General features: G+C 54.9%; 2 protein-coding genes across 3 annotated transcripts in view; both read left to right on the forward strand.

Annotated features, from left to right (window-relative positions):
• Nucleotides 1–273: 273 nt before the first annotated feature.
• Nucleotides 274–3,222, forward strand: LOC122387548 (glutathione S-transferase class-mu 26 kDa isozyme 47-like). The gene is made up of 3 exons (XM_043377850.1): nucleotides 274–806; nucleotides 1,922–2,122; nucleotides 2,524–3,222. Exons 1-3 carry the CDS (start codon nucleotides 702–704, stop codon nucleotides 2,881–2,883), a joined length of 666 nt encoding a protein of 221 aa, XP_043233785.1. The 5' UTR covers nucleotides 274–701; the 3' UTR covers nucleotides 2,884–3,222.
• Nucleotides 3,223–3,620: 398 nt separating this feature from the next.
• LOC122387551 (cell cycle checkpoint control protein RAD9A-like) overlaps nucleotides 3,621–17,999 on the forward strand; it is a 33,675-nt gene continuing 19,296 nt past the window's right edge. Inside the window, exon 1 of one of the 2 annotated variants that reach the window (XM_043377858.1) lies at nucleotides 3,621–3,736. The gene's annotated coding sequence lies outside the window, so the exon portion shown is untranslated. The remainder of the gene's footprint in view (nucleotides 3,737–17,999) is intronic. The other variant, XM_043377859.1, reaches the window with a different exon arrangement.

The following is a 17,999-nucleotide window of genomic DNA, read 5'->3' on the forward strand; positions in this document are numbered from 1 at the left end:
CAAGTTCTAATTGAGAGCCGGTCGTGTTACGCGGTTCACCAGACTAGCGCTTGTTAAACTGCCGCAATAGGAACATGTTTCGGGGGTGCTGTACTGACGTGTGTATGTACATACATAGCTATGGCACATAGGCAAGCTTGTGAAGAAAGTGCTTAGTGCTATGGTTAGCAAAGATATTAAAGTCGACGACCCTCGGAGTTATGCGTTAGAAGTGTGGCCCTCCCGGATCTATTTTGTCATCGATATTTGTGTCAGTGATGTATAACTTCAAGGTGATTGCCAATTGCCATTATTGCCCGACTGGGTCAGCCATTCTGCAATCACAGCCGTGAACTCGGGCTGCGATTCTTGTTTCGTTTGAATGCTAACCTCGGGAGGGCTGAAGACGCTTGAATTGGTATTCCCGCTGGCTCGCAGTGCTTGGATCCCGGTATCATTTATTAGCGGTCGGCGCGGACAAAAACCGGGGAGGCGGCGTGGCCTTGGTGCTGGCGTTAGGGAGGTGCGATGACCGCCGCCGCCGCGCGTCCCGCCCGTGAGTCAGCACGTTTGGAGTGCCGGCGCGTCGTCAGGGGGCGGGGCCAGCGGCTCGGCGCAGGAGAGCGATCGGAGGTGTGCCGCCGCGTCGCGGCCCAGTCCGACCGGAGCCGACCGGCCAGCCGCCCGCCCGACCGACCCAGTCAGCGCCAGGAGCTGTCGCCATGCCGTCCATTTTCGGCTACTGGACTCTGAGGGGACTCGGCCAGGCCAGTCGCTTCATCCTCGAGTACACTGGCGAGGAGTACCAGGATGTCCGCTTCGACGCGGTGAGTAGCACCCGTGTGCCCGGGTGGGTACCGCGGGCTCGGCGGCGCGTTTACGGTTCTGCCGGGCGGACCCATCCCTATAAACCAGGAACAGTTGAGAACCTAAATTTCCCATCTTTGCACTCGATACCTGATAGTTCAGGATCCTCTAGCATGTTATTGCATCTCCAACGCTTATTTTCATTATCGTGTTGCTGTCCCGTAATTACCAAATGCGACAACAAATAAGCGATATCCATCTACGACAGCCTATTGCCACGTCATGGCGCTATTCGAACCGGGGAACGGCACTTACGATTAGGGTGAGGCAGGCCATCTAGTCGATACCATGACTGAGTGACGCCTGCCGAGCTCATCCTGCGTCCCCGTGGCAGTAGCCGTATTTTCCCAGTCCACCCTCCCCTCCCCTTCACCTCTCCCCTCGCCCCGCAGCGGAAATGGTCTGTTGTGTTGTGCACCGACGAGGGATCCCCGCGGTGGCAGATCGCTGGGGCCGGGCCTGGGGTCACCTTGCCAGCCGAGCGGCAGCGAAGCAGTACAGCGGTGGCCGCTGGAATCCATAATTGGGCCCAGGGACAACCGGTGTCCTTAGAATGCGGCCGCTCTGTCGGGGGAGGGGCTTTGGTCGGGTTAGTGGAACGAACAGACGACGCAGGGAAGCATGGAAATGGGGATTAAATCCGTATCCAGAAATGATGTGTTTTATCCCTGCGGGGGTTTCCGACTGATTCACGCGGAATATTCCTACAAAAACGATTTGAGAGAGGGCTGCTTCAGATAATCTTTCGGGTTGAGCGTTTGGCTCAATCTGCGACTAAAATTTCACTGTCGAAGTGTCGACGGCTGATATTTATATCGGGTCACTATCAGACATGTCACTTCCCACTTTTTAAACGAAATGATGAAAAACACACCCGTAGGTTATAGGTATAGTGAATGGTTGCGTTTTGCGTTGATGCATATCGTCTGTAAGTTTTTTTTTGTATCATAGAAAAAAGCGTGCACAACACGTCATTTCTATCCTTTTTTTTGGGTACGGTGATAGGTATATCCATTGTTGATTGTTCGCCACCTGTCATAGCAAGTAACGTGTGATTTGTCTCTGTAATTTGCAGATTAACGCCAAAGAGAAATGGCAGGAGGAGAAGACCAAGAACCCGCATGGACTCGAGTTTCCCAACCTGCCGTTCTACGTGGACGGCGACATCAAGCTGACCCAGAGCGCCGCCATCCTGCATCACCTGGCCAAGAAGCACGGCCTGGCCGGCGCCAACACAGAGGAGGAGTGGCGCCGCCTCGACTTGCTCGAGGGCGTGGTGAGTGCTGCAGCGAGGGGAGGGGTCAGGGGATGCTGGCCGCACATCGGTCGGAGGCGGGTCCCGGTGTGTCTCGGACTCTCCGCTCAACACGGCGGACGGCTGTATATGTACATCTGTAGCTGTGGCTGCAGCGCTAAATGCGTCGTCTTGTCCCGATACGGTCCCGACATCGGATGCTGGTTCAGTGCCGAGCCTGAAAGGCTCTCTGATTATATGTGCTGTCTTTTCTCAAAACCTCGAATGGTTCGTGATTCGTCATAATACAATGCCGTCTCTTCGTACGACGAATTAATGCTTTACTTTCTCCTCCTTGTGGTGTGGTGGCCCAATATTTAACGGCACCCTGACCGCTGCAGCTTCTGTATGCTCACTATGCGCCTCTCTGCCGCTCGTTCCAGCTGGGTGACGTGCGGATGACGTTCGCGTGGCTCTGCTACGGCTGCCGGGACGAGGCCAGCTTCAGCGCCCAGCGGCCCGTCATGAGGGAGCGCGTCACGCCCGTCATCAAACAGCTGAGCGCCTCGCTCGGCTCCAAACAGTGGCTGCTCGGCGACAAGATCAGCTACATCGACTTCCTGCTGTACGACGTGCTCTCCAACTGGCTGGAGCTGGAGAAGGACCTGCTGGACGAGCTGCCGAACCTACAGCAGTTCAGGGCCCGTTTCGAGGCGCTGCCCGCCATCAAGACCTACATGCAGTCGGAGCGTTTCATTAAGTGGCCGCTGAGCGGGCCAGACGCCTTCTTCGGCGGCAAGTAGGGTCGTCGCCGCTGGGCTCTCACGCCGAGTGCCGCGCTCCATACCCGACTCCATAAGCGGCTTCAGTGGCGCAGCGAGCAGTCGAGGCCACTCCAAGGCTCACCGCTGCCTCACCAACTGACCGAGCCGGCCGGTGTGCCACCGCCTCCATCGTACTGATGGAAACACTTCCGACCACCCATCGGACTGATGGAAACACTTCCGACCATCCATCGGTGATCGGACTAATGGAGACGCCTCCGACCACCCATCGGACGGTCTTTTCAATCACCTCACCGAGTGGTCAGTGGTATCGTCACTATCATTTGAATTCGATGTTAATAAAATGTCTTCGCCCAATTCGTGTTTGAAGCGTGGATTTTAAGACATCGGGGGAGCGACTCGGTTGGCATGCGTCTACCGGACCGACTGGAACCTGGGCCCTGTTTCACGAGTCGCGACACACCGCTGCCTGACGCCACCGGGTATTAGCGTCCGGTTTCCACGGACCATGGAGGCGCAAGCAGGGTTGCCGATATTTGCTTACGTTTCGCATGTCCTGCACGGCTGCGATCGAATTGCTTGAACTGCGAAGGCCGAAGGTCAGAGAGGGCATCGAATGAATACGTCCGTGAACGAATGATATTTTATTTTTATTACTTTGTAGTGCCTTATCGAAAGGATATGGCAGCATAACAGAAGGTACCAAATTTTCCAAATAATGGCGCTACAAAGACAACCTAACTTGATGAAGTTGCAAAAATATAGTGATTAGTGAATATTTGACGTATATGAATATGTATGGACAAATTTTCAGTGATAATCTTGATATTTAGAATCATTTTGATGCAACAATACAATTTTTTGCAAGAATATTATTGTAATGTACTCGTGATGCCGGCGGCTGCGCTACCGCCGACACCCGTGCAATCCTCCAACAGCCGTCTGCCACCCAGCTGTGGTGGTCCAACTATTATCTTTACTTTACTTTGGCATCCGGTGGACAGGGAATGCATCACCTTTGGGCACACACGGTTGGGTCGCGCACCCTCGTGGGTTGCGGTGTGCATTACACCGTCTTAATTGCAAGTTACGTTATTATTACATTTACGTTACGTTGATGTTTAAACTCCGTGACTCATTCATTATCTCCGTCTTTCGTCTCTCGTCTCGAATGTCTCTCTCTGCCAAACAAGATAAAGATTTCTGCTCCGTTATTATTTACATAAAACAAGTATAACGCCAAAGAATGAAACAAGACTGCTCGGGAATGTACGTCTACGGGAAATTACGTCGCCTCAGAATAAACGCGCAGATTAGCCTAACATACCCTAACACGCGCAATCTACACATTTACTTTACCTTGCTCCTAGCCTAGCTAGGGAGGCGGGGTGAGCACAAAGCCCCATCCTCCGGGTCAGCGGGACACCTACCTCGAGCGAAGCCACCACACGAGAGCCCCGATCGGCCGGTGCTCACGCGTTATAACCCAGCTCGAGGCGGGAGTCGGAACGGTCAGCCCGCCCGAGGTGAAAGCCAGCCTCGCGTTCCGACGCGGCGCCCGTCGACCAGGAAAACCTATTCCTACAGGCGCGGGCTTTACATAAATACCCCCTTCTCCGCAAGGTGGGTTAAATCCCCTTACTTCCGGGGAGGGGGTCTTTAGTAAAGCCTTACAATCGACAGACTAAGACGTTCCGAAATGCACAGATCGCGATAACATAGTAGCAGGGATACGGAGCAGCCTTCAAGCGGAGCAACAGCAAGTCATACACACATTAGACATGTTTACAGACATCAAACATATACTCAGATCAGACATTCAGATGCATGAGAGTAGCAGCGTTCGGCCACCTCTGGGGCGGCATTCCCTGCTCTGCGGCAGCGGGCGGCAGCAGATAGCAGGCAGCCGGTGCAGCAGCTTCGGGCCGCAGCAGGCGGGCTTCTGGCAGCGGGCAAGCAGCCGGCAGCCGGCAGGCAGCGGGCAGGCAGCCGGCAGCGGGCAGGCAGCCGGCAGCGGGTAGCAGCAGACAGCAGGCAGCCGGCAGCAGCTTCGGGCCGCAGCAGGCGGGCTGCTGGCAGCGGGCAAGCAGCCTGCAGAGGGCAGGCAGCCGGCAGCGGGCGGCAGCAGACAGCAGGCAGCTGGTTCGGGCCGCAGTAGGCGGGCTGCTGGCAGCGGGTAAGCAGCCGGCAGCGGGCAGCAGCAGACAGCAGGCAGCCGGTGCAGCAGCTTCGGGCCGCAGCAGGCGGGCTGCTGGCAGCGGGCAAGCAGCCGGCAGCAGGCAGCAGCAGACAGCAGGCAGGCAGCCTGCAGCAGCCTCGGGCCGCAGCGGGCGGGCTGCTGGCAGCGGGCAAGCAGCCGGCAGCGGGCAGGCAATGCAGCCGGCAGTGGACGGTACTCGGCAGCTTCGGGCCGCAGCAGGCGCGCTGCTGGCAGCGGGCAAGCAGCCTGCAGAGGGCAGGCCGCCGGCAGCGGGCGGCAGCAGACAGCAGGCAGCCGTTTCGGGCCGCAGTAGGCGGGCTGCTGGCAGCGGGCAAGCAGCCGGCAGCAGCAGCAGCAGCAGACAGCAGGCAGGCAGCCGGCAGCAGCTTCGGGCCGCAGCAGACGGGCTGCTGGCAGCGGGCAAGCAGCCCGCAGAGGGCAGGCAGCCGGCAGCGGGCGGCAGCAGACATCAGGCAGCCGGTTCGGGCCGCAGTAGGCGGGCTGCTGGCAGCGGGCAAGCAGCCGGCAGCGGGCAGCAGCAGACCGCAGGCAGGCGGCATGCAGCTGGCGGGCTGCTGGCAGCGGGCAAGCAGCCGGCAGCGGGCAGGCAGCCGGCAGCGGGCAGCAGCAGACAGCAGGCAGGCGGCATGCAGCTGGCGGGCTGCTGGCAGCGGGCAAGCAGCCGGCAGAGGGCAGGCAGCCGGCAGCAGGCGGCAGCAGACAGCAGGCAGCCGGCTCGGGCCGCAGTAGGCGGGCTGTTTCGTCCGCAGCAGGCGGGCTACTTCGTCGGCAGCAGGCGGGCTGCAGGCAGCGGGCAGGTAGCCGGCAGAGGGGCTGCAGCCGGCAGCAGGCGGCAGCAGACAGCAGGCAGCCGGCTCGGGCCGCAGTAGGCGGGCTGTTTCGTCCGCAGCAGGCGGGCTACTTCGTCGGCAGCAGGCGGGCTGCAGGCAGCGGGCAGGTAGCCGGCAGAGGGGCTGCAGCCGGCAGCAGGCGGCAGGCCCGGACCGCAGCAGTGGGCGAAGGAGCCCGGGCTGCAGCAGCAGACCGCAGCAGTGGGCGGCGGAGCCCGGGCTGCAGCATCAGATCGCCATAGTGGGGCGCAGCGGTGGGTGGCACCGCTTGGCTGCCACCGCAGGGGGCAGCACCCGGTCGGGTGCAGCAGCTCCTTTCCTTGAGCCGCCTCTGTTGGCGGCTCCCAGGCTGATCCAGCAGCAGGCCGCCCGCAGCGCCACCTGTAGTCGTAGGGTCTTCCACCACCGGCGGCGGCCTCGGCTGGTGACGCCCTCTTGGTCGCGCCGTCTGCTGCCACTTGGTGGCGCTAGCAGCGACGCTCTCTCGGCGAGCGCCCTCTTGGTCGCGCCGTCTGCTGCCACTTGGTGGCGCTAGCAGCGACGCTCTCTCTCGCTCGCTTCAGGCGGCGGACGGCAGGCGGCGCCCGTGGCGACGACGCTCGGTACTCCGGCGGCGGCGTCCTTGGCTGGTGACTCTCTCATGGTCGCGCCGACTGCTGCCACTAGGTGGCGCTAGCGGCGGCGCTCTCTCGGCGACACCTCTCTCCTTGCGGCGCGCGGCGGACGACGGCGTGATGCCTCCGACATTCCGACCGACGCCTCCATTCCTCTCTCTCGTCCTTCTCTCGCGGCGGCGCGGCGACTCCCTCTCTCTATCGCGGCGGGCGGCGGTCGGCGGCGCGGCGCTCCGGCGGCGGCGCCCTCGGACGGCGGCGCCCTCGTTTGGCGGCGCCCTTTTGCGTCGCCCTCAGCTGGCGACGCTCTCTCGGCGGCACCGCTATTCTCTAGACTCGCGGAGGACGGCGGTGCGACGGATTGCGGCGCCCTCGGATGGCGGCGCCCTCAGCTGGCGACGCCCTACTTTGTCACTTCCTTCTACCGCGACGGCGTCATCTGCTGCTACTTCTGTTCACTTCCTTCTACCGCGACGGCGTCATCTGCTGCTACTTCTGTTCACTTCCTTCTACCGCGACGGCATCATCTGCTGCTACTTCTGTTCACTTCCTTCATCCGCGACGGCGTCATTTGCTGCTACTTCTGTTCACTTCCTTCTACCGCGACGGCGTCATCTGCAGCTACTTCTGTTCACTTCCTTCTACCGCGACGACGTCATCTGCTGCTACTTCTGTTCACTTCCTTCAACCGCGACGGCGTCATCTGCTGCTACTTCTGGTCATCTGCTGCTACTTTCGCGACGGCGTCATCTACTGCTACTTCTGGTCATCTGCTGCTACTTTCTTCATCTCTACCGCGGCGGACGGCGGGGCGGCTGGGCGGCGCTCGTGTCGCGCCTTCACTCGATCGACGGCGGTGCTGGCGTTGACGCCCTCACTTTGCGGCGATTACTGCGGCGTCCTCATGACGACGCTTATAACGCCTCCATTTGGCGGCGTCCTCATGGCGACACACTTCACAACCTCTCTGCATCCGCGACGGCTTCTACTTCCTCCTCTTCTCTGCTACCGCGACGACGACATCCTCTCTCTTTCGGCTTTCCGACGGCGACATTGACCGAGCCGAGAGCGACGCGGCTCCCAGTCGTGTAGGGCGATCTGTCCACACCCAGCGGCTCTCGTCGGCGATCGCCAGCCGTGTACCTGACGATAAAAACAAACAACTCGGCAGAAAAATGTTCGATATGCAATGCCTAGCTAAACAGTTACATCACATTCATCACACCTCGCACATTTAAACGTTTCTAATTAACAAATTACATAACACTTCATAATATCTCGCACACACAACGTTTCATACCTTTGTCACAGAGCACATGCTTAATTTAATTTGCCTGATGAAAGGAGAGAGTATTGGATGTATGGAAGGATAAACGGTACATACCAGCCGCGGTCATAGGGGCACCTCTGGTTGTTAAAGACGGCTTACATCGGCCGTGGGGCGTGACATCACAACACCGCGGATGATTGTCCGTAATTCTTGGCCCTTTTCCGATTGATGGTCGGACTTTAAATCTGCAAGCTTCGATCGTTAATGAAATTTGTATTCCATGAGAAACTGGTTAAGACTGAACTTTTCCGAAATTGTACGTTTAACACGTCACAGTCGACCATCCGACCTGACCACGTGAGCGGCCGTCTCAGTGGTCACAGGTATTGACCGGTATGATCATGCTAAACGGGCCATTTATTTCGCAAAACAAATCATTTAAATTTCCTTCCGCCTAAACTGAGTTTAGAGCGACATTACCAGTGGTCACAGGTAATGGTCGGCATGATCATGCTGAATGGGCCATGAAATTTTGCACAAACAAGTCATTTAAATTTATGTCCGTCTAAACTGAGTTTAGAGCGGCATCTCTCGTGGCCGGCCCTTTGGTAACGGTTCAGTGACAGAGCCGACTGTGGGTCGGGTCACCGTCACTGGCACATGGCGAGCGGGAAGTGATTAGATTGTGCGTGGGATCTGGTGAAAGAGAAAGTGGGACATGGTTCGACTCCCACTGCGCAGAGAAGCGGGTCAAATGTGCGTGCGGCGCAGCGCCGATGGCTGTGAAAGCCAGGAAGAGGAAATGACCGATCGCTGAGAGCGCAGAGATGCGGGTCGAATGTGCGTGCGGCGCAGCGCCGATAACTGGGCGAACCAGGAAGAAGAAATGACTGATCGCTGAGATAATGAGCGGGACCGGGATGGAATTGACTGGGAGACGAGGCTCTGGCGCATTTCGCCCATGGAGGATAATAGTCTGCGGAATTGCGGTACCGCATTCCACTAGTCTCCGCCATTACAGCGCTCCGACGCATGCCCAGCGGCGCTGGAATAATGGATTGGGACGACTGGCCAAACAGCAAACACACCGGCTAGGTCGGGGACCAGCGATCAGGCGGTCGGCGCTGGCGCTGAGGATAACGTCGGACCGGCGGTGTTGGACTCGGTGCACTCAATGCGTCGTCCGAATCGCCATCTGGACCTTCGGGTGAGGAATGCTCGGATGATGCTCCTGATGATAAATGTAGTCCATCGGTGGACTCCATTGTTACGGACTCCCTGGCCGAGTCGTAATCGGACGGGGTACTGGCCGGTGCCGAGGAGATCGGCGATTCCTCTGCTGGTGACTTTGGTGGATCGGGCGGCTTTGCCCGTTGAGGCCGGTTTATCGGCCGACTGGAACCATGGTCATGGACCGACTCAGTATCCCAATCAATAGCGGAGTTTCGGGATGATGGCCGACTTTCATTGACCTCTGGCGCAGCCTCAGCGTGACCACCTGCAGGAGGCGATGAGTTCTGATGCTGGCCTTTATCATTTCGTTTGTCCAACGGGGAGCGCTGCTGTTTGATACGATCGACATGCACCAATTGCATACGCCCCGTGGTTTTGTCTTTGATCAGATAGTTCACATTGCCGAACTTGGCAATCACCACAAATCCAGGTTTCCACAACATGGCCAGCTTACGTGTTTCCCCGCCTGTCAATTTCGGGGTATACAAAAGCACATCCTGACCGATTTCGAAGGTTCTGAGCCTGGCCTTTGAGTTGATGCGCCGCCGGTTTCGCTCATTTGCAGTCCCCATTCGTTTCTGGACCTCCGCAAATGCTAAGTGCGTGTGCCGTAGTAGCTCATCTACATGTTGGGAATATTTTCGCCACTCTGGAGGAGGATCGTTGAGCAGCAGAGCATCCGGTGGCAGCGTGGGACGCCTGCCATACACAAGGTGGTAGGGAGAGTATCCGGTGGCGGAATGAACCGATGAATTAATGGCCATCATACATGAAGCGACAAACAAATCCCAATTTTCATGACCGGATGACACAAATTTGGCAAGAACATCCGCGATCACGCGGTGTGTCCTTTCGATTTTGCCTTGACTGGCCGGATGATAGAATGTGTTGGTGCGTGAATCAATTCCGAGTAGACGATAGACTTGTGACATCACCTCACCGACAAATTCCTTTCCTGAATCGGACACAATCTGACAGCACCCGTGGCGAAAGAAAACGCTACGAGTCAGTGCCGCGGCAACCTCCTTGGCCGTTCGATTTGGTAAGGGAATGAGCTCTACCCAGCGGCTGTAACAGCAAACGGCTGTCAAGAGCACGGTATTTCCACGATCGGTGGCGGGTAGACCTGTCATAAAGTCAATGCTCACCTTTTGAAACGGGCGTGTCGCCTGGTAGTTGTCTTGAATGGGCGCTCGGCCCTTGAAACCGGCGGATCGTTGCTCACATTGGGAGCAAGACTGTACAGTGGATCTAGTTAGGATCTCCAGACGTAACTAGATGGCGTTGAGCCTTAGTCGAGTCCATGTCAAATTCAAGGGGAGGTCAGTACCGAGCTGGGCCCGGTGGGGAGGTGGGGAGGGGCGAGGTCACGGTGCGGGTGACCTGTCAAACAGCCCCGGCGCAGCTAGGCGCTGCCGTAGGCAAAGCACGCATTCTAGCCGGTTCGCTGTTCCATATCGCGGTGGCGGGCCTGGCGGCCCGTAGCCTGGCTGCTTGGAAGGAAAGGATAAAGGCATGGGTTTGCCGTGGTCGGTTCATCTATTGTCACCTATATGACGCACTCAAAGTGCTGCATATGTGATGTTGGTAATGCATGATGCTATGGTATAGGTATTATTGTTGGTAATGATTGTGATGTTGGTAATGCAGCTGGCAGTGGAATACTAGCGAGTGCTCCGAGCGCCGAATAGCTCAAAGGATTAAGATTCTAAATATAGCCTGAAATTTTCATTGAAGATAATTCCAGCACCAGAAATATCCTTCACCAGTTTTGGACTGGCTGGTGTTTCTTGCGTAGAGCGCCTTTTGACAAATAATTGTCATGGAGGCAATTTTTTTTTTTGTATGACGGGTCACATCGGACTAAGGTCAAATTTAGTCGCTAAAAGGTGATGAGAAAAAGTGGACGAGTATCGCATTTTTGTGCATAAGGTTTCGTATTAAAAAACTAAGCCAAAATAAGTTAAACAATAAACAAATTCATAAGAATATATGACCTGAAACTAGCTTCTGTTTTGTATGATCATGATTGGGTGTAAGACCCCGGTCCAGCCTGGTTCAACCCGGTCTAATGTGTGCTGGAAATGAGGCCGCTTTCTGGTCCAGGCGTTTTATTATCCGGGCGTCCAGCGTTTAGCCTTTCGAGACCCACTCAGGGTCGCGGTTGTTTTCGCCGCGCGCCCCAGTCGAGATGCAAAGTTAATAGTCACACGAAGCTTATTTAGGGCCAGCCAAACCAGCCTAATCTGGAGTCACTGTTAAATGTGTGCATATAGATGAAAGAAAAAGGTTTTGTAGAATCGATTAGTTTCGAAGTCGTATATTCAGGGGCCTCAAATAAAGTTCGTGTGACTATCCAACTTTGCATCTCGAATGGGCCGAGCGGCGAAAACAACCGCGGCTCTGAGAGGGTCCCGAAAGGCTAAGCGCTGGACGGGGCTAACCCACCTGGAGAATAAAACGCCGGGACCAGAAAGCGGCCTCATTTTCAGCACCTGGTTCGGCTCCCTCATTTACCTTCGGGCTTGGCCTCGTGACATTCACAGACGTCAGACATTCAACAAACAATTTTGGCAGAAACACTATCCAGCAAGCTGCGCAGGGGCGCAGGGTGACAGGTGTTCGTAGCGTTGGGGCTGGGTGATCTGTGTGCCGAGTGCGGTGTCGTGGGTTCGAGCCCCACACGGCTCTGGTTTCATCTAGACACTAGCCAAAACCTTTCCTTTTACTGCAATACTGACAAGCACGGTGATTTATCTTTCCCGATATCCTCTTAACAAAGTCAAAATTGTCGCACCCATATATTTATTTTAATGTTTTGCTGAGTTTCATGAGTTTTCATTTTTTATTTTTGGTCGTTTCTCTGGACCCATTTCAACTCGTGATTCTTTTCGATCCGACAAAAACCCATCAAGGCTGAGCGTGCCAAATAGTGCCTAATGAAAGAAATTATGCAACTGAATATAAATTTTAGAAAAGCCTTTCAGATCATGCAAGGATCGACTGAAAGTATAGGTCCTAGATTTCAATTATGTTTGGTTAACATTTTTGCTGCAAGTTTGAGGCGTTGCCTTTCGCTTGCCCGTTTGTTTGAGATAGCTATTCCCTTCAGTCGCATTCTTGCTGGCTTCACATGAACAGGGTGTTGTTTCAACGGCGATCGCAGGACGCTGCTATTACTACGTGTCAAATTGGGTTTCCATGGAGACGTCAACAAGCCCATTGCTCCAACACTACCACAAGTGTGACGTCAGCAGATATCACCGGTGAAACACCACCCTGGATACCACCATACCTGAGGGAGCGCACCCGCAACCAGCATCCCCTCCCCTCAGCCGCGGCGCAGTGGCGGGCGGCCCACTCCCGGCGCTACGCACGCTCCACGCCGCGATAGCAGCGCGTCACCCCTCCCCCTCCCTCCTTCCCCCACAATGACCGGTGACCTCGCTCCCCCCGGGAGTTGGACTCGCCCTACCCCGACCGTAGCGCCACGTGGTGGCTCTGGAGATCTTAAATAGACCCACTGTACATGCTGGCACACATCTGCACGCATGTCTGGCCAGAAATACCGTGGTCTCAGCGCGTTTAGCATGGCTCGGGCGCCTCTGTGGCCGCCCATAGGTCCCTCGTGATAGCCTTTGAGCAGTAATTCGCACCACTGTTTAGGCACAACTCGGACCCGCTTGCCCTTAGCGCCTTTTGCGTATGTTAAAACGCCGTTTTCGTCGAATTGGTAACTTTTGTATCGTATCGGTCCCATGGTTTGTTTGTCCATTTCCATGCCGCGCATTATCCTTTGCAGCTGCTCGTCTGAAAGCTGCTCTTGCTTCCATTCCCCCAGGGAATAGGAGCCGAGACCTGCTTCCATAACGGCACACACCGGATCTTTGGGCGCATCCAAATCGATATCGGCAGTCTCTATACCCACCTCCTGTTTCAACGTTGTCCAGGAGACGCGGGTGAGACCATCCACATGTGGTATTTTCTGGCCAGGAATATGTTGGATGGTGAAGTCATAATCCAACAATGAGATGGCGTCTCGGGCCAGCCGAGCGGAGGAGTGTTTGGGATCTTTCACTGATTTGAGAAGATGCTTCACGGCAACATTGTCACAATACAATGTGAAATGCCGCCCTTGCAAATACTTTCGAAATTTATCGGTGACCGCAAATACCACGGCTAGGGATTCGCGGGCATAAATAGGTTGGCATATTTCTGACGGTGTCAGCACACGACTGGCATATGCGATGGGGTGTGTTCCGTCTGGGAAGACCTGTTGCAGCACCGCGCCTATGGCTCGGTCACTCGCATCGGTATATACTTCAAATGGGTATTTGCCGGAGAAATCTGGATATCTGAGCACTGGGGCCGTCGTCAAGATGGTTTTCAAGGATTTAAACGACTCAGCACATTGATCGTCAAACACAAATGGTACGTTCTTCTTCAATAAGTTGATCAATGGTAGGGCGATCTTTGCATAATTCGGAACAAAGCGACGATAGAAAGCCGTGATCCCTAAGAAAGCTCGGGTTTCCGACTTGTTTGTGGGCGGGGAGATCTTCGTGATGGCGGATACTTTGCTGTCGTCCACACGCACTCCCTGCGGCGTGATGACGTGCCCCAAGAGTTTGATGGAATTGCGAAGTAGGTTGGTTTTGCTCGGCTTGTATTTCACGCCATATTGTTGAGCCAATCGGAATACCCTTTCAAGCACTTCCAGGTGCTCAGACTCATTCGGGGTGGCACAGATGAGATCGTCCAAATAGCAGCGCACTTTGCCCGTGGCCAGCACGGGACTGTATATCTGATCAACAACTCTTTGCAATGTTTCTGATGCTCCCTTTAGCCCCATGAGGACCACCTTCGGTGTAAAGTCTCCCAATTCAGTGGTGAACGAGGCGTACTTTGCGCATTCGGGTCGGATTCTAAGTTGCCAAAAGGATTTTGTCATGTCCATGGAGGAAAACCATCCTCTATGGCGCCCCAAATCTTCAAGAATCTGATGCATGTTCGGCAAGGGATACCGAATAGGTTCTGTGACGGCATTTAACTTTACAAATGATTGCACTAGACGATATTGATCTGACTTTGATGTTGCACCGGCCTTTTTCACCAACAAAACGGGAGATCGATAGCCCTCATATGCCGGCTCAATTAGTTCATGTTTCAGCATGAGCTCCAGCTGACGGCGCAGCTCCTCCCTCTCAAATTCAGAACATCGATAAGGCCGGCAATACACTGGTTCAGAGTCAGGCTGGATTTTTATGGTGTGGGTCGCAATGGGGATCTGACCCAGGTCGAAATCGTGTGAAGCGAATATGCTCTCGTAGTCACACAGAAGCGTCTCGACCCGCTTTCGCAATTCCTCCGGCAGATGTTTAAGATCGAAGTTTTGGAGGAATGCGTCTCGGCTGTCCCAGCGCCCCGCCCATCTAGGACGGCTCGTCCTCTCTCCAGCCCGCAGGGCATCGGCGCTCGCAGCTTTCTCCCTTGTTGGTGTTTCGGCCCCTGAAGGTGAAAGTTGGCCGAAATTCACCGTCGCGACGCATCCCTCAACGTGCGTGGTGGTACCGAGCACATATCCTGTCGGCAGTTCGACAGTCTGGTCGGTTGGATTGCAGAGTTGGATTTGGATATATCCAGCCTCGCTGGTTTCCCCGATGAGGTCACCCACTCTTAGAAAGGGGTACGTCGTATTGGAAGGATCCAACGGAGTGAATTCGACAATTTGTCGTCCTGGTTTTAGAAGATCCGATTTAACAGTTAAAATGACACCTTGGAAGGGTTGGATAGTTACTGCCTGCGTTGTCATCACGGCCCTCGGGCCATTGTAGCCCCCGCAACGTGACGTGAAGGGCACCTTTTCCTCTCCCACTTGTACGCAGTTGTCGGCTGCTCGTAAAATAAGATTTGCCTCCCTAATGAAATCAATGCCCAAAATACACGGAAACGGGATTCCGGTAATAACATGAACTTTCGCCGAGGTAGTTTGATTTCCAATTTTAATAGGCATGTCCGCTTCTCCCAGGTCCGGGAGCAAGTTACCGGTGACTGATCGGAGCTGAATTTTAGTTGATGATCGCAAAGTCGGTTTATGTATCATCTGGCTCCAGGCAGTGCTCGAAATGAGTGTTGCCGCTGAGCCTGAATCGACAAGGGCGGTCAGATTTTGTCCTAGAATTTGTACAGGGATATGAGGCAAGTCTGCTTTTCTTAGCATTATGTGATTTATGGATATCTCCTGATCAGGGCCGGAAAATGACTCCGCTCTGGAAGGGTCAGACACCGTCTTGGCGAGCGGCTTCAAAGCCGGTGCTGGCCGTTTAAAGCGGGCATTCCAGCATGTGACGGAAACGGTCCCCTTTCATTGCCCGGGCGCACGGTGCTCATCGGAGGCGGGCCTCTCCACATCATTCGTGGGGGAAACGCCCCGGTGGGGCGGGTAGGTCTGGCGGGGTGGCCAGCTGTCGCTCCGGACCGCGGGAAGCGGGCCTGGTACGGGACCCCCGGAGCGAAGGCCTGATCATATGCCAGCTTCTGGCAGTGACGCCACATATGGGGACCACCACAATAGTTGCACCCCCCACGAGGTCCAAGTTGCGCCTGTCCGGACGGCATTGGAGGCCGCACAATTGGGTACTGAGGTAGTCGGGGATGAAATCCGACTGCGTTCACCATCTCATAATGTCCCTCTGCACCGGCGGCACTCCAGTCAGGAATCGGATAATCAGGACCATTTCCATCAGCCACGCCAGCTGACGCGGCAAGGTTGTAATCATCCCCCATAGGGAAATCAGCCCAAAACGGCTGATTTGCGCTGTAGGGAGCGGCGGCGGCCATTTGGTCCCGCACCAGTTCCGTTGTTTCAGCCATGTAGGCCGAGACAGTGGTTTTCAACTCGGCCATCTGTTTTTGCAACTGGCCCATCGCCTCCGTGCTGTCGCTGCCGCTGGTAATCATATTCACCTGGCCACCATACCTCTCTCTTTGGGCTTGGTCGAACGACTCTTTTCGAGCTAATTCGATCACGGCCTGCTCCATGGTTTTAATGTCCTTCAGATTGAGGTACTCCAGAAGGTGCTGGCGGAGTCCCTTCTGGAAATGTTGGTAGACCAGGGAATCGGCCACCTCCTGACTGGTCGGCTCGGAAGAATGTACAAGAGAAGGCCAGAGTTTAATTGCCATTCCCTTTACGCGTTGAGCGTAGGCTCGCACACCTTCCTTTTCACCTTGATGGCAATTAACCAGATCCATGAGCGTGGTTAGGGAGTCAGCCGACCTCTGGAAACGTTCTCGCAGGGCAAGCCGGAATTCCTCCCAATGCGCGCCTAGCGCCGGGGAGGTCGTACTCAGCCCTTTCCCTTCCAAGAATGTCCGGTAAAAGGCTTTGGCCGAGCCTTGCAGGCGCATAGGCATGACCTGCATAAGGTCGCCGCCGTCCAAATTGCCCAGCGTGGCGGCACCTGCAGCTGACTCCAGAAAGTCACGAACCGTGACGCCTCCTCGCTCCTCTCGATCAGGGTCGTACACAACCACCTCCCGGAGGGCACCGAGGTTTTTTGGTCCCCGAGCCGGTGGTGACACGTAAGGGTCGCGGTCCGCTTGACCTCGGCCCGTATACATTTGTCCTTGGTAGGGACTACGGGATGCGGCGCCGATACCACTGACCCCTAAGCGAGCGGCCTGCGGCGGCAATCCCGACCCGGTCAGTCGTCCGGGCAGAGGCGGCGGAGGAGGCCTGGGCCGTAACAGCCCAGAGCGAGGTGTAACGCCCCCGCCGGCCTGATCGGCCCCATAATAGGGTCCATACTCATATGTATAGTCAGATTCATCTCCCTCTGGCCGCGGTGGGGCAGTCGGGTTCTCCTGCCCCCCTGGTTTATCGGAGGGTGAAATTGGTGAGGCGCCCGGGGGAGGCATTGCCAATTACAAAGGTGAAGTGAGACAACTACGTCACGACACACGACTCTTAACCTCCAACGGTACTCACTCGGTGTTGATCAAGAGCGACCGGAGTGAATACCTGCAGGTGTAGAAGAGTCCCGTATCGTTGCCGTGGATCGTCTCTGATGACAATTTGCCAACCCTGCGGGAGAACAGAACATCAGCAGCAATATGACCCTTCGAGTTCCGTGATAGTGAAAGTAATCAGCGCTGTCTTCCTAAATTTCTCATGCCTACTCGCGCACACACAGCATCATTATTACCGCTGTCTAGATAACGTTATTGACGAGATGACAAATTTTAACCATTTTAACGACCTCCAGTAAGGTCGGTAGTGACAACTATAAGTTTATGAAAAACGAAGGTCACTGGCGAGCACGACAAAAGGATTTCGAGCATTTGTACTTCATGCACCATAAAACTTTAAACTTTGATGCCCAGCAAGAATTTAATATTTTTACATAGGTCATAGGTTTGTCGGCCTATCAACGTTCAAACGATTTTTGATGAATAGGTACATTTCAATAACAAAACTCAGCATATTTTGTATGATGCTTCTGCAACATTTAAGCAAACCTCAGGTTATACTTAACGAGGAAACCAACGATAATCTCGATCACATAATTACGATTTGGTAAGGCTTTACAATTTCCTGTCTAGCAAAGATTGATTTGACCACTTATAGGGTTTTGAAAAACGCGAAAATCATCAGTGAGTATGAGTAGATCAAAAGTTCTCTAGCATTTCATTCATAGCAATGGTTTTCAGGCATAACAATAAATTGAAGTTCTCTTCAGGACAGGCCTTTATCCGTGACGAAAACATTTCAATTTCATCACTCGCACAACATTCAATTATATCAATCATATACTTTCATCAATCAATCATACGGTTCGCCGTTTATCGGTCAGATATTTCCTCCCACCTATGTCTCATTATTGCAGTCGTCAACAAAATTTTCCTAATGAATTTTGGTGGCTGGCTCGCTCGATTGTCCCTGAGTAATGAATATTTCACGGAGT

This window comes from Amphibalanus amphitrite, unplaced genomic scaffold (assembly GCF_019059575.1).
Source record: "Amphibalanus amphitrite isolate SeventyFive unplaced genomic scaffold, NRLGWU_Aamphi_draft 000289F_arrow, whole genome shotgun sequence".
Lineage (NCBI taxonomy): Eukaryota > Metazoa > Arthropoda > Thecostraca > Balanomorpha > Balanidae > Amphibalanus > Amphibalanus amphitrite.

Excerpts from the sequence above, each read along its gene's own strand:
- LOC122387548 (XM_043377850.1), top strand. The coding sequence starts at position 702 with ATGCCGTCCATTTTCGGCTACTGGACTCTGAGGGGACTCGGCCAGGCC. Across the intron at positions 807-1,921 it reads AGGATGTCCGCTTCGACGCG|ATTAACGCCAAAGAGAAATG; the intron begins GTGAGTAGCACC and ends TGTAATTTGCAG. Across the intron at positions 2,123-2,523 it reads TCGACTTGCTCGAGGGCGTG|CTGGGTGACGTGCGGATGAC; the intron begins GTGAGTGCTGCA and ends CGCTCGTTCCAG.